Here is a 16,743-nt window from a genome sequence, read left to right on the forward strand (position 1 = left end):
GCAACAAAAATGCAGCATTAACACTTCTGTAATATGGACTCCGTTTACTTGCATTATCTTAGTGTGTTTTTTCACTTTCATCATTAAAACACGAAACGGTTACCTTACTTTTTCAGTCCACACGGACATATACCAGTGGACTGAAGCGCCATATATCAAATATTTAAAATCACTCACCTTCAGATTTTGGGAGGCAGTTACCCCCTAATTTGATAATCTTTCCGAACTGAGACAATAATAATGACTACATTAAAATTGGTCAGATCTGAGCCAAGATATGGCATAGAAAAAGAGAGACCAAACCAGCTTTAGTTTTCAAGATGACAGCTTGCTCAGAATGGAATTTGTGGTTGTAGTCCCTCTTAGAGACTCACTGAATTTCTCAATGAAAAGGATTCTCATGAAAAATTATGAGAATCCTGAAGAAAACAAAAGGGTTTCTGACATTTTCACCATGGCTTTCCTGGGCAGGTTATCAGTTTACCAAATTATTTTACTCCCTAGAATAGTAATTTCAGTCCTCAGGCCAAAATGGAAAGATTCGTTTTGGAGTCATAACTCTTTAATAATTTAACTGTGAATTACAGCCAGGCAGAAAATTGGGGGGAAAAAAACCCTAGTGTTTAAAGCAGGCCTGCCAATAAAACAGAAGTGTGATATTTCAACAAAATAAACATACAGTATATACTCACCTAGGTGAATGCAGCATTGATCCAATGCTGCATATGTCCCCCTCTGGCTCTACACTGAGAACTGAGCAATCAAAGACTGCAGATTGCTCAGTTCGTGGGTCCGCTCTGAGCTCTGCCCTCCAGCACTGAAGCGGTGGACTGTGCAGGCGGTGGGAGCGACTGGCTCAGGCTCTCAGTGGCACACTAAGAGACTGAGCCAGCTGCTGGTCAAGCATCCGGGTGGGTCCAGACACTATTGTAGGGATCCCTGCAGAGCCTGGACTGGCTCTGTGACATCAGCCAACAGTGGACTTTGGTCTGCTGTTCACTGAATGTGGGTCACAGGAGTGCAGAACAGGGGAAGTACAGCAAAAAGAGCTTTGGTCATATGGAGCTTCCATTGTAAGCTCCAAAGAGCAGGGCCCTCAATCCCCTCATGTTTTGCATTGTATTGGTATTGTTCTGTCACATGTTCTGTCCCCCTTTGTAATGTACAGCGCTGAGCGAACTATTGGCGCTTTATAAATACTGAATAATAATAATAATAATTAACTTTTTCCTGAAAATGCTAGTTGCCTGCTTGTTTTGCCAACCCAATGGCATCCTTACTTTTTGAGCTGCTGACCTAGAACAAATATGCAGATCTGGAAAATAAAAAAAAAAATGCACTCCCAATCTGCACACCTGTTGTAGGTCAGTGACTCAAAGTACTGATGCAGGAGGATCACAGTGACTGCAAGGCAACTGGAATTTTCGGAAGGAGAAGGCAGCCTCCACGTTTCTCTTCAGATTTCATTTAAGTCAGGGGTGCTGGAGACAAAGCAACCAACAGACAGCCAAAGGTTTGAAAGCTTTTTTAAGCATATCCGCTCTACTGATGTTTATCAGAGATACCAGATGGCCAGCAAGGCTCTCAATGAATGTAGTGGCTTACAACAAATATCTTTAACCTATAAAAGTAGCTTACCTCTTACCCAGGATCTATGACAATATTTAATGACAAAATAAAACTTTTTACGACCAGTGGTACTACAGCCAAAAGCCGGTGCATGCATTCACCTAAAGACAGCTGCAGAAAAGGTTTTTTAAAAAATTGGAAAACAGAAAAAAAAAAACCCATATAAGCTTGGCTTTTCATAACCAAGTTGTGTCATTGTGGCCTTGTCCACCACTAACACATCCAGGAAAACCTTGGTTGAATAGCCGTAAGTAAATAATGTAAGGCCATAAGACAATCAGGTTTATGGCCACACTTTCAAATGCACTGTTCAAGCCCATCTTATTATCAATATACTAGTGTTATTTTGTAAACGCCCTATAAAAAAAAGACTGCAGCATGGGAAGAATTCTTTATTTACATGATAACAGCTTTACAAATGGATCCATAAAATATGAACTGCAGCAAATAGCCTTTTGTCACGAATACTCCCACACAGAGATCAGGCACATAGGTAAGAGAAAAACCGACCTATTTAGCATTGACACTTGGGGGGGAGTCTATATATAAAGCAGTGAATATGTGATTTTCACTAAACATTCTCTAAGGGAGAATCACTGTTAATTAAAAACACATGGACCTGGAAGATTTACCTTCAGAGAATGTTTGCTGTACAGCAGATTTTCTGCTTAATAAATATGCCCCTTGTGGCAAGCTCCAAGGAGAAGGAACCTCCTAACCCTCTTGTATTGATCTGTATTGTCCCCCTTTATATTGTAAAGCGCTGAGCAAACTGTTGGCACTACATAAATCCTGTATAATAATAATAATAATTATTATTATTCCTCAAACAGATCCAATTTATGGATTAGGGGGAAACACTATGAAGAAAAAAAATGCTCTCCTACTTATTTATTATTTCAGGTACTTATATAGCGCCATCAATTTACGCAGCGCTTTTACATATATTGTACATTCACATCAGTCCCTAACCCTCAAGGGGTGTACAATCTAAGGTTCCTAACTCACATTCATACATACACATACTAGGGCCAATATAAATAGAAGCCAATTAACCTACCAGCATGTCTTTGGAGTGTGGGAGGAAACCGGAGTACCCAGAGGAAACCCACGCAGGCACAGGGAGAACATGCAAACTCCAGGCAGGTGGTGCCATGGTTGGGATTTGAACCGGCGACCTGAGTACTGCCAGGCGGAAGTGCTAACCACTTAGCCACTGTGCTATCCTTGCTTCATATGGACCTGTCGGCATGGGAAAATCCTTAACACGACTGATTATTTCTGGGGTCCATTCACATTGCTGCAATGTGGTAGGCATAGGCATTAAAGCAGTATTAAATCCAAAAGCAAACATTTATAATATTGCAAATTCTTAGATGTAGTGGATGCATTAGTTTTCTTTCTCCTATTTTTATCTTGTGATCTGTCTAATAAGTCTGTTTTTTCTCTTCCAGATGTATCAGTTTGCAGGGATGAGATAAACCATTTAAAAGGAGCTGGAGTGTCATAAAGTGTTAGCAGGAGTTTGGGTTTAAATTGTTGTTGTATCTAAATCTGCTAGTATATCTAATACTCTCCTCCGCCTAGACTGACAATGCTGCTATCTAAAGGTGCCCCCTGTGTTTACTCATCCAGCATGCGGGCACTCTAAAACAGGAGGTGTGTTACTGGCCACACCACCAGGTGAGAACAGAGGAAAAAAAGCTTAAAAAACTAATGCAGCCACAACATCTATTGCTAAGCTGCAATACATTACATTATTGGTTTTGGGTTTACTACCGCTTTAAAATGCTTTGTGCTCACATCTATTGCCTTAAAGTGGAGCTACAGTCAAAATTTTAAAAAATAAAAGTCAGCAGCTCAACTGTAAGCAAAAACTGTAGCTGCTGACTTTTAAAAAGCAGACATTCACCTGCATTCACTGCAGATGGCTTCACTGGCCATCCTCACTCTCTGATGCCGGCATCTTAAGTGTTGGCACTCGGCTATGACAACTTGCGGCTTCACAGCCAGGTGCTCACTGCGCAGTTGCAAGTAGCGCTGTGCCTTGTGAATGGTCCCATAGTCTTCAGGGACCTGTCACGTGTCCAAGAAGACTACAGGAAGGAAGGGGGGAGGACAACTTCCACTTCTGATCATCCAGATGATCGCAGCGGAAGTGGGAGCGGGTAACGGTCAAAATCGGGTACCCACTCCCCCAAGGTACCGAATCCTTAACGGGGAGCAGGGGAAGAGGCCTTAAACTTCCTCTTTTGGGTGGAGCTCCGCTTTAAAGTGTAACTAAAGGCATGACGCTTTTGAATAGAGTGATAAGGGGTATTTTTGTCTGTCTCCATTTAGAAGATTAACTCTCTCAGTGTCACCAGGAATAAAAGTGAGGGTAAATCGCAAATGTTGAGTTGCCAACAGAACATGGATAGAAGGGATATCATCCAATGGGGATGCTTGTTCCCATGACATTGTCTAAGAGGGAAATTCCTTCATATTGCAAAGACATCCTTTCACTTCCTGTTGAAACTACAGGACAGGAAGTAAAAAAAGTCATGAATGGCAAAAAGCTTAGTTGTTTTAACCCTACCCTACCAAAAAAGAAAAAAGTTTTAAAACTTCTTCCTAAAATTGCACCCACTCTTCCCGCAACCGTTATAAAAAAATCAAAACAGCAGACACATTGAGTATTTGATATACGTAGATGAATTGTATTTGTATATATTTATCATAACACTTTAAAACACTAGATTAGTCTAAAACTCATTTTAGTTTATGAAAAAAATGGCAGCTGGATACGATTGGAGGATTTTTTAGAGGAGGAGCATGGAGATTACGCAGAGTAATCACATACCCACACGGAGGAGCAGTGTGGTCGTATACTGGAAGGAATTGGAAAGATGCTGACTGGTGTGAGTGTTATTGATTATTAACTTTTGTCATAAAATGTACTGAAATTCTATTATCCATTTTGTTACATTAAAAGACACTTGACAGGCACACAGTTACATACTGTGCTTACCTTGATGATTTCTTGTGCAATTTGTCGTGTTTTGTTGATATCCAGGGAGGTCTTGGGATCTCTTACAAATGCATGCAGTGTTCTCCCTTTGCAATAACTGAAACAAAATATCAAAAATGTAATACTGCAAAGTGCACCTCAAAAGTAAAATATTATTACTGCATATGGTTTATCTCAACTATTTATGATAAGTCAATTTGGTTTTTGTACTTCCAGACTTTACAATTCAAGAACAGATCATTCCTGTTATGTAATATTTAATTAAAACTAATCCCAGTGATATATAGGAGAGAAAGGTTAAAATAGGAAAGCTCTTTTGACTGTACTTCTCTTGTGGATCACAGGAGTGTAGTTCGTTCTTCACTCCTGTGTCCAGTTTTCAGCTGATAGCGGGCTGAAGCCTGCTGTCAGCTGACATCACTCAGCAGGTCCATGCTGGGGAAGATCCCAACTTTAAAGTCGGGATCCACCCCAGAGTCAAGAGTGGCACTTGGCTCAGCCTCACAGTGACCTGCCGAGAGCCTGAGCCAGCCGCTCCCTCCCCTCCACTGCCCAGCGCTCCAGTGAGCACTGGGGGGGGGGGGGGGGGGGGCAGAGCAGACAACGGTGAATGACAGTCACCACTCTCTCCTCAGAGCAGCAGTGAGAACACAGCAGTCAGGTGATTGTTGAGTTCTCACACGGCGGGGACCGATGGTGCATCCACCTAGGTAAGAAGGATTTTGAAAAAAATAAAGCCATCCCATACTTCTCTTTTAAGGAACTTTTAGGCACGAAAAGAGTAATAAAGTACATAAAATGTAATAAAAATCAACTACTCTTATTTGAACAGTCAAAAAAAATTGTACACAATTAAACCTGATACAGCAAGACTCACAACCACACAGTAAAATGTCTTACACCACCATGCTGATGTTCCCCATGTTGCCTGTTTAATCTTCTAAACAGTGAGAACACAGTCTCACATGATCGCATCATTACTGGAGAAAAACGTTCAACGCGTTTCATAAAAAATTTCCAACTTCTTGAGGAGTTAATGGTTTGTAATAGACATTATAAAAAACATTCAGTCGCTGGTCAGAGTCCAAGTCTTTCAGCAACGTCAAAGAAAACTGGAACACCTCAGTGTCATCCTGCAGGTGTTTGTGTTCTCAAGCATGGCAAAGAGGTCCCAAACACTTTGGGATCATAATCAATTGCAGGATTACAATGAGGCTTTTCAAATAAAAGCGATTCACATGCGATCTGGGTGCAGTGCAGTTTCAGTCCATTCATTTTAATGGGCTGAAATCCCGCCAGACTGCACCAAAAGTAGTGCATGCATTAATGTATAAAGCACACAGGAACCAGATCACATGGTACTACTTTACATGGTGCAGGCAAACGCACTGTGTTTGGGACCTGCATTTGGGGGCGTCATTAAGCCAACATTGACACCCGCTGCAGATCATAACAGCAGTGTGTTTTGAATGTAGCATGGGAAAAAACACAGAGTGTGGATTTCCCCTACCACATTCTGGTGTGAATTGGCCCTAAATGTAGAACTGAAAGCACAGGATATGCATGGGCTAAAACAAGGGCCATTGTATCACCTTGTATTAATGAAAAGCAATGTAAACAATCACCTATGAGCCCTTTTATGTCCTAATCTGTGGCATAATACGCTTTCCTACACAACTGGTAACTTTCTATGAATCTTATACACTGTTTCTTTGTGAATTATGTTTTAGTTCATTGCGATACAGCTCCTAATTCCGTACAACACTGCAACAGACAACTGACGCACAACATCCACAAATAATGTAGGGTGCAGAGTTCAGGGTTAAATTATACTCTATATTTATATTTACTCTATACTCAGACCAAAGACCAAATGGATGATATATAAAGTGCAAACAAGCATTCAGAACAATGAAACATAATTGCTGTATTATTTGCTAATGGTGGCTTATTACATATTCTTACATGATGTTTGCTATTTAATTCATTCAATTTTTTCCTGAACTTGTGAAAACTGACAAATGTATACATACTAAATAGTGTACAAAATAAAATATATCGAAATGTTCGTTCATCAGGAAATGGTATATTATTCAGTGCAATGTAATGAAGAACACTCACCTAGTAATAATGGCCAAGTGTGGCGGGTGCATGCAGGCCCCCATGAAGAGCACCACATTTTCATGCCTCGTCTGCCTGTAGTTCATCACCTCCTTTTTGAACAATTTAAGGTGGTCTTGGTTATTTCCATCTATTTCCAACATCCGGATAGCTACCTCCCCATGCCATTTGCCTTTGTATACCTTTCCCCACCTTCCCTGACCAATAAGTTCTTCAAGTTCAATTTGTTCAAAGGGTATGTCCCATTCCTGTAAGTATACACTAGTCTGGCTGGCTTTGCGGAAAATCATTCCTCTGAATGTACCACTGGTGGACCTTGATGTAGGGAGCTCATCCACTTCATCATCATCATACTCTGGCTCAGATTTGTTGGCTTCTTGCTCCTCAACCTGCTAAAAACAAATGTTCATAACACTCTTAAAAACCAAATAATAAAACTGCATTGAAAGACAATCTTGTACAAGCTCAAGTTCTAATCTACATTTTAGCAGCAACCAATTTAAGAGAAGTCAGCAGTTACCAGAGGCATAAATCTGCATTTCTATAAAAAAAATATATGGCCCAACTCCAAAGAAAATAAATAAGCTACTGCACTGATTAGACCCCAACCATAATTTAACAGGGCACATAGGAGGGCCAGGAGAGTGGTAGGAGCACTAAGTGAAGTGAATACAGCTCCTCTCAGATTAGGTCTTGAGATCCTAATGCACATATATAAAATGCACATATATAAAACAAACATAAGAGGGCGCCTCCATCTAGGTGTAGAAATATATAGACAATAAAAATGGGTGATGATGACATGAAGTGGAAAGGGGCAATGCTGCATTGCTAACCTTCCTGTCATCATCACCCAGCCAACAGAGGTACTGATTGAAGCTGTAGCCATCTTGCTACACCTGGAAGCTGCTGGTGCCTATGTTCTAGCCTGAAGCCTGACCACGAACAGCTTTCCAAATGAACTCTGCTTCAACCAGCCGCTTGCCTGCCGAGCTCTGCAGCCTCACGGTCATCCTATGGAGGTCTATTTGGGTTTATGACAAGCCTTAATCCACTTTTATTTAGGGAGTGCATTTTTATTGTATTTTAGTCTTTTCAATAAATCTCTACACCTAAATGGAGGCGCCCTCTTGTGTTTGCTTTATATATGGCCAAACTCAACCTACCTAAAAGGCAGGAGAGAGGAATTAATAACTTTGTATGTAATAGTTACCATCTATTTAGCTCCATCATGTCTTTAAAAACAAATAAATCATCCAATTGACCCAGCAAAGAATGTTTATGGTTTACTTATGAAACACCTACTGCTGGTACTTTTAGATGCGTGCAAGCAGTTGGGGCAAGGCAGAGTACAAATATAATTTAAAGCCTACTGTCCCATGTTAGGATCTCCACCTTTCTTATTACATGAATGTGCTACACATATACAACTGGCTGCTGCTTCTACAAAGGGTTCTGACCATGGCGGATTGACAACTCACGGGGCCCCTGGGCAATAGGGGATCATGGGGCCTCTGTGTCCTTGCCCAAACTCAAAAAAGGTACCAGGGACATCTCATGGGGCCCCCTACTGACCTTGGGCAGTGCCCGAGTTTCCAAATAGTCAGTCCACCCCTGGTTCTGACCCTTAAAAATGTTGAAATAATTAGAGTAAGTGCTGCCTGTTTAAACTATATAAACAAAAATCACTGTAAACATACATACACAACTAAACTCTATTGTGCAAAATAATGTGATATACTAATTAAAACTTGAAATTTCGACAATTGTGAGAAAAAGGAAAATAATTGAAAGCAGCGATCCGAAAAAGCCTTGAAAAGGGAGTGTGGCCTCTGAAACACATTGCCTTTTATTAGATACTAAGCATCCTTCTGGGAAACCTCCAAGGCAGCCAATCAAGCTATTTTCGACTAGGCCTCCTCAGCGTGCCAGGCCAGGCCTCTGTGCTGACAGCTTCTTACCCTGTACATGATTGTTCACTGGAGGTTCCTTTGATAGATGAATGATAATACTGTGACCGATGAGCTGATAACCATCATCACCGGAAGAGGAGATTGGCAATGAGGACCAGGGGCGGACTGACAACTCATGGGGCCTCCGGGCAATAGGGGATCATGGGGCCCCTGTGTCCTTGCCCAAACTCAAAAAGCCTATGAAAAAGGTACCAGGGGCATCTCATGGGGCCCCCTACCGACCCCGGGCCCAGTGCCCGAGTTTCCAAATGGTCAGTCCGCCCCTGGTGAGGACTGCAAGTCCCAGCTGAACTTCTATAAGCGTGATAGATTCTTAGATAATATTAAGAGTCCATGAAAGTCATGGAGTGAATGGGACCACTGGTGGGGAGCACCAAGAACTTTGCACTTTGCTAAGAAGAATGCCACATTTGCACAATAAGAGACTGCAATTGTTTATACAAGATTCACTTGTATCTAACATTATATGTTTAGTTACTTGGCACAGTATAAGGACTTTTATTTGGGTGGGGAGTACAATAAGAATATTAGCACTGTTTAAAGTAGTATATCACATCATTTTGTTTACAAACGATTTTATTGTATAAAAGCAGACTGTAAAACAGTACATTTTCAAATAGAACTTTCAGCAAAAACAAGGCACTTTTGAATAGTACAATACAGAAAAGTATATTAATGTAAAAAAGAAAAGGAATAGAAAAAAAATAGACAGCAAGCACATGAAATGTGTAAATGATGAGGTAGGTTAAATGATACATCTGTTAACCGTATATGCCATATCACATCATTTTGTACAAGAGTTTATTTGTGTATGTATTTTTACAGGTATTTTAGAGTACAAATATAGTTTACTGAGTTTATCTTTCTGCCCATTCTTATTATATTAAATTATTTTGGACTGGCGGAGGAAGGAGGCCTTTAACACAATTTCAGATGCAGACACGTTTTAAAAACAGGCATACTAAAGTAGCTAAGTGAATATCAAAATATTTTCCTGAAATTGTATAATTTATTTTAATTTGGCACCTTGAAACAGAAACAATGGGGTTGATTTACTGAAACTGAAAGTGCAAAATTTGGTGCAGCTGTGCATGGTAGCCAATCAGCTTCTAACTTTAGCTTGTTCAATTAAGCATTGACAATAAAACCTGGACGCTGATTGGTTTCTATACAGAGCTGCACCAGATTTAGCACCATGCAGTTTTAGTAAATCACCCTCATTACATTCTATACCCAATGGTGCTGCACAGTGGCTAGCACTTCCACCTGGCATTGCTAGGGTCGTTGGTTCGAATCCCAACCATGGCACCACCTGCCTGGAGCTTGCGTGTTCTCCCTGTGCCTGCGTGGGTTTCCTCCGGGTACTCCGGTTTCCTCTCACACTCCAAAGACATGCTGGTAGGTTGATTGGATCCTGTCTAAATTGGCCCTAGTATGTGTATGTATGAATGTAAGTTAGAGACCTTAAATTGTACGCCCCTTGCGGGTTAGGGACTGATGTGAATGTACAAAATATATATGTAAAGTGCTGAGTAAAGTACCTGAAATAAATAATAAATACCGTAAATACGGTGTTAAGAGTATATATCTACGTCAGTTTTCTACCTGCAGAGCGAGGCAGTGTTATTGGAGAGCCTGTTCAAATGAAGGGCCCTTTAACAAAAGGTAGCACTTGATACCTTGGAAAAAGTGGTGCCATTACATGAAGTTTATGAAATAATTACAATTTTAAAAGTACAATAAAAGACACTGTATCCAAGTATGTACAGAATTGCAGCTCCCTCTAGTGGCAAGCTTTCAAATCAACTGTTAGCAGACTAATATACTTGTGCATAATATAATATACCTCTGCTTCCTGCTCTTCTGCTACATCCGTTTCCATTTCGGCTTCAGCACTAGGAAAAAAAAAAACATTTTATTTGTTAAGAATTTTTTCTTACTGTAAAAACAAGAATTCTCAAAGCAGGACTAAGTATTTTTTGAACTGAAAAGTTTCCAGGTCAAAAATTGTGTTTGCATAAAAAAAACACGTTCTTTCTGCTTTAATATTTCTGAAAAGTTTTTATACAGTATATTCATACAAGTCAATTACCTAACACAAATCTTAAAGTGGCACATACTATATTAAAACAGTTTAATCCATTAAAAAATATAACATGTATGTAAACATAAAAATTATAATACGTATTTCAGTCAAAATGTAACTAAGATTAAATCTACTCCCACCCCCCATTCTATGTCTATTCTATCTATCCTGTAAAAGGAAAGAAATCTATACTTTTCTATTCTGAAGTCACTGTGGTTCAGTCACATGATCTCTCCAGTGCCGGCAATTCTGAAGTCACTCTGGTCCGGTTGCATGATCTCTCCAGTGGCGGCTTCAGAGAGAGCAGAGTCAGTGACAAAGGCTGTAGAGCCTGGGTGATGACATCACCCATAGCCTTACTATTGGGCAGCCATTGTTGGCTCTCCCTCCTTTACACTGAACCTGATGCTGGGACCTCATTATGTAACCAGACCAGAGCGACTTCAGAATAGGTAAGTATAGGCACCTTTCCTTTTTACAAGGTAGATAGAATAGGCTTAGAATGGGGGTGGGAGCAGGTTTAGGCTTAGTTTTGACTGGAATTACGCTTTAAGAAAATCTTATAATAGCTTCCTATAATCTCCATTTACAGCCAGGGGCGGACTGACCATTCGAGCACTCGGGCACTGCCCGAGGGGCCCGGGGTCAGTAGGGGGCCCCATGAAATGCCCGTTACCAGTTTAATAGGCTTTTTTGGGTGTGTTTTGAGTGTGGGCAAAGACACAGGGGCCCCATGACCCCTATTGCCCGGGGGCCACATGAGTTGTCAGTCCACCCCTGTTTACAGCATCACTCAGACTGAGAGAGCAAACGTCAGAACTCTAGGGCATCCAGGCTCTACTGTATTATACACAGAGGTTAGTCCAGCACAGTGAATATGGAGAGGAGGACAAATGAATCACAACAACAACAACATGTTACGTTTTTTAGCTGCTCCAAGCAGTTTACTTAAATAAGTGGGATGGAATTAAAAAATGGTTAGGTTTAAATCTACATTTCAAATCTGTTAATATAAAAAATAATACAAGGTACATGTAAATGTTTTCATTTAAAGGATAAGTTCACCTTTCTAAAAAAAAAAAATACCCATTTTTGTACACATACCCATTTTTGTGCAGGTAAAAAAAAGTGCATTAATTTTTTTTTTTTTAAAGATCCTGGAAAGCATTGCACCCACAATCAGCAGATCTCAGGTGAAGTCTCAGGCTCCTGCAGACTGTCAGAGCATCTGTCTGTTTGTACCTTGTATGGGCAGACAGATAACAATGACAGGAAGACTCACTGAATTACCGCTAAGCAGCAAAGGCTGTCAGTATTTGTAGTTCATTTATTCACAGATCTCGGTGAATAAATGATGTGTCCGTGTGGGTGGAGCCCTGCACAGCCAAGCTCTTTTCAAATTGTGACAGTTGGTGAGGGGAGAAGATCCCCAGCCAGCTGTCACAATGGGGTGGGGGTAAATTGAGAAGCTGCAGGAGTAGTGACATGTTACATGTTTCACCCTAAAAACGGGTGTAACATACAGCATATCCCCAAATGTGAACTTATCCTTTAATGGGGTTTTGGTCTTTTTAAAATTGGAAAATGCCTATGATTCTGTTGATCAGGCCTATATGCATGTGGCACTGCAAAAGATAGGTTTGGAGTTGATTTTTCTAATGTGGATTGATATTCTGTACAACCATCTGGTATCTGCCATAAAAACTGAAGGGGCCTTGTATCAATTCTTCTTGGTGTCTAGGGACACTAGACAGGGCTGCCCTTGGTCTCCATGGCTATTTTCTCTTATCATGGAACCTATAGCTTTGGCACTGCATATGTCTCCAGGTGTCAAAGGCATATCAGTAGGCAGTTTGGAGGAGAAGACAGCATTGTATTGCCAATTATCTGGTTCTTTTCCTCAAAAATCCAGACTCCGCCTTAAAAAAAGCCCTGAACATTCTAAATAATGTTTTTTTTCTTCACTCTTGCATGTCAATTGGAACAAATCCAAAATCTCATCACTTAATGACATTTGTTGTATTCCAAACTCCTCCATAGATCCATTGCAGTGGGTTACCAAGATTGAATACGTTGGATCACCAAATTTGTGCTAGATTTTATTCCTCTAAATTTCTCCCTTCTTTCTTAAACATAAGTTGAATGCCTGCAGAAATCTTCTATTTTCTCTTACTAGGAAAATTAACCTTACCAAGATAATGAAAATATTACCTATTTTTACATATGTCCTTCAAATTCTCCTGTGTGGATACCTAAAGCCACCTTTATGCAAATAAATACATTTATATCTGATTTTCTTTGGCAGAGAGGTGTACCGAGGATCTACTAAGCTGTTCTACAGAATTTATAACACCTTACCAGGGGTTCCTTAATTTTTAAAGTGACAACGTTGTCATGTTTTAATGGTTTCAATAAAGCTATAGTTTCAGTTAAACTACTTGGGTCACTCAGTAGTACCTTCTTTCTTTATGGGGGCTCTTCCCTATAAACATCTTTCTGTTCTACAGCAGCTTTGAAAAGGGGTGGACTGATAATTACAACTTTTCCTAAATATTTTTTAGCTGGACAAATTGTTGTTTGGCTATAGAAAGTTGACTTCTCCACTAGATGATGCTGCAATATCTCTAGAAGCAGCGAGAGACGGATCCTATGAGCCTTTGTCCCACTTAGTTTACATAGGTTTGAAATTAAGTCTCTGCAACAACAAACCTTCTCCGTGAAATCTGTTTTTGGAGCTTGGAAAATAATTTACAGGTTAGCAATATTTTTTTTACAAGTAGGGCCCTACTTCTACATCCCCAAATGCACCACTATGGAAGAATCCATTCTTGACTCATTAGTTCAACTATTTTGATTTATATGGGCCAAATATAGGGTGAAACTTCTCTAAGATGTAGCAAAAGATGGAATTCTGATGTCATTTGATGAGCTGAAAAGTTTGTACCAGCTATCCAGTGTTCGTTATATACAATTCCAGCACACCTTCCATGAACAGTTTGGAACAAGCCAGCTGTCAATTCAGTCAACTAGACTTGAATCTATATTGAGGAATGATGAGCTTTTTAAGTCTTTATCGACTATTTATAAGCAGTTGCTTCCAGAAACAAGCAGGCTCTTACAGAACTGTCTGTCACCGTGGGGAGTTAATGTTCCAAATTTAGATGAAGATAATTGGGGGGGGACTGTTGGAAGCACCTTTATGAGTCTGATATCCCCTAGGGAAGCCCCTTTATGAGTCCGGTATTCCCTAGAGATCAACTGGTTCACTACAAAATTCCTACACTGTGTATACCTGACTCCAGCAAAATATTGCCTCTGTATTTGTTTTGTATCTGTTTTTGATGATACTTACTCGAAGAACACTTTTAAAGCAATTTTTTTTTAACAGAAAAAAACAAACATTATCCATTACATCAAATATTTTATCAAGCTTTATTGACAATCCTTTCAAGCTTCATTGCTGATCTCTACTGGTTTCTGTACTATCAAGACCAAGAAAGGCCATGTCAGTAGACTTGGTGAGAGTTAGTACCAAAAAGGACCCTGCATCTGCCTGCAGTAAAATCACATGGCTAATCTCATTATTCTAACAAAGAAACCCTGCAATATCCAGCATCCCTTTAGCCAGTGGAAATTGGAAATATGACATTCCCTGTGCAGTAAACCTAAGAATGCTGCTGGACATATCACATACAATGCAGAAGACTCTCTTTAAAAACATCTTAAAGTATATGTAAATGCTCACCTTGTAAAACAACCCATTCAGTCTAAAATGAAAGGCAAAACATTTTTGTATGCATATAAAAAACATTATCAATACCTTTTGTTTCCCCTTTTCATATGTGATCCCATACCCTCTGTTCTCAGCTGCATAAGGAGCTCAGAGAGGGGAAACAGCAGTGCACAGGTCTTCCCAGTGAATGGCTGCTGGGGTGTCAACAGAAGTCTGATCATTGGAGGAGAGCAGGCCGAGTTCCTGGCACAGCTAGAGAATTGACCACGGTGTATTTTCTTGCTTAGCGTGATCAGTTTTAAATAGGAAAGCAGGGGGACTGGCAGGAGCACCAGGGATTACACACAAAGGAAGCAATACAAAGAGAGAAGGATACTTTTCCATACAAGTACATGGTACAGCAGGCACATATCAGGAATATGAAATGTTTACATATTCTTTACGTTTTTGACAGGCCTCTGGGTGAGGTAAAGAAATAACAGAAATAGAGGTTACAGGTGCATTGACACTTGTGGATGCACACTGGTGAAGGGATGGATGCTGCTCAACCAACCCCAAGAGTCCAATGTTGAGGAATGATCTGACCTCTGTGACCAAGCCCCGGTGGGTGGGGTAAAACGCATCTGAAGGCATGGCCAGTATGGCGGCTGAGGCCATTCTTCAACATTGGACACCTGGGGACGGTTGAGCAGCGTCCATTTCTTCACTTGTATTGGATGACACAGGAATCACTCAGACTCATGCTCCCCTCTTCTCACTTGTCGGTGGGGTGATCCTTTTCCTTCCATTCATAGCTTGGAGTGGAGCCATAAAGTATACTTTTCACTATGTGGATGCACACTGGCTGCAATTATATGCGAGAACCCTAGCTGGGGTTCCCATGATTAGCTGCAAGAGGCATCCCCACTGAAAGCAATGGGAGGCTGCTGGTTCCTGAAGCTAGTGGCGCCCACTTACATTTGATAGCTGCATGAGAGATTACATGCAATTGGGCGTGATTAGCTGCGAGAGCCAGCGAACTCCCATTGCTTTTAATGCCCTTTCGTAGCTAATCGCAGGAACCCCGATGAAGTTATCGCATATAATTGCAGCCAGGGTGCATTTGCAGCTGTCAAGGCACCTTAATGATTTTGAGAAATTCTGTCTGTACATGCAGAGTTAATATTAAATACTTGGATCTAATCTGAAACACAGTTACAAGGATGACGCGTATTAGATAATATGTTTTAATTAAAACCTTAATATGTGAATATTCAAAAATAGCTGATGCATCCACACAGGCCAAATTGCTAGTTCTGGTAAATCAAACCTAATATTTGTATTTGAATACCTTAAATTTTCAGGAGGCTCAGGTGGTTGTGTTACCGGAGGTGGATTCAGTATTTCTGGGAATGAAAGAAAATAAAATACTTATAATGCAAAATCGCTTTTGATTGTAACACAGTACTTCGTAAAATGTAATAGGTGCACTAGAGATGGAAGCCAATCTTTTCCATATAAAGCCCCGTACACACAATCAGAACATCGTACAAAACTTTTTTTCAAAGCGATCGTACGATAATCTGATCGTTAGTACACAGCAATCGTTCGAAATTACTCGAAGGGACAAACACGAAAACGTTTATCGTACGATACCAGATCATACGATTTTTGTTTAACCAGTACAGAATACATTACATCACTTCTGAATTTGTATTCTGTCATACAAGAATTTTCGTAACTTTAGTGACCTCTTCACTTTCGATATAAGACTAGCATGCAAAAAACGGGCAATCATTCGTCCAATATTCTCAACGTGTATACAGGGCTTAAGACACTGTAACTAATAACAATAACAAATGCAATAACCCTTTTGTTTGGACTGTCTGTATCCACTGAGCACTTGGCATTATAGGTGCCTGTTTGAATAAGGCCACACATAAATATCCAGTATACACAAGTTCACACAGCAACATGCACATAAAAAGCTATTTATTTATGTATATAAAAACTTTTTAAACATGCTGCCAAGTATTCAGCAATTCGAAATTACCCGTTACACAATGCAACAATGTAATAAGACATTACCAAACATTATTGAAGAGGCAAAGTTAAAATTATTCCAACCGACCAATAAACTAGTGGGCTGATCATGTAACAATTGTTCCCTTCATTAAAGTGACACTTAGCCCGGGTTAATTCTGATGCGGTG

At 40.2% G+C, this 16,743-nt stretch overlaps 1 protein-coding gene across 4 annotated transcripts in view; it reads right to left on the reverse strand.

The window, feature by feature from the left end:
- KSR1 (kinase suppressor of ras 1) overlaps positions 1–16,743 on the reverse strand; it is a 226,595-nt gene that overhangs the window by 22,577 nt on the left and 187,275 nt on the right. For 3 of the 4 annotated variants that reach the window (XM_089678510.1, XM_089678509.1, XM_089678508.1), the window contains 4 exons: positions 15,883–15,937; positions 10,580–10,628; positions 6,761–7,149; positions 4,640–4,736 (listed from right to left, as the gene is read on the reverse strand). In XM_089678510.1, coding sequence (XP_089534636.1) covers positions 4,640–4,736; positions 6,761–7,149; positions 10,580–10,628; positions 15,883–15,937 — 590 coding nt within the window. Of the gene's footprint in view, positions 1–4,639; positions 4,737–6,760; positions 7,153–10,579; positions 10,629–15,882; positions 15,938–16,743 lie in introns of all 4 variants that reach the window. The other variant, XM_089678511.1, reaches the window with a different exon arrangement.

Source organism: Staurois parvus, unplaced genomic scaffold, assembly GCF_062004578.1.
Source record: "Staurois parvus isolate SC_StPar_1 unplaced genomic scaffold, SC_StPar_1.0 ptg000206l, whole genome shotgun sequence".
Classification (NCBI taxonomy): Eukaryota; Metazoa; Chordata; class Amphibia; order Anura; family Ranidae; genus Staurois; species Staurois parvus.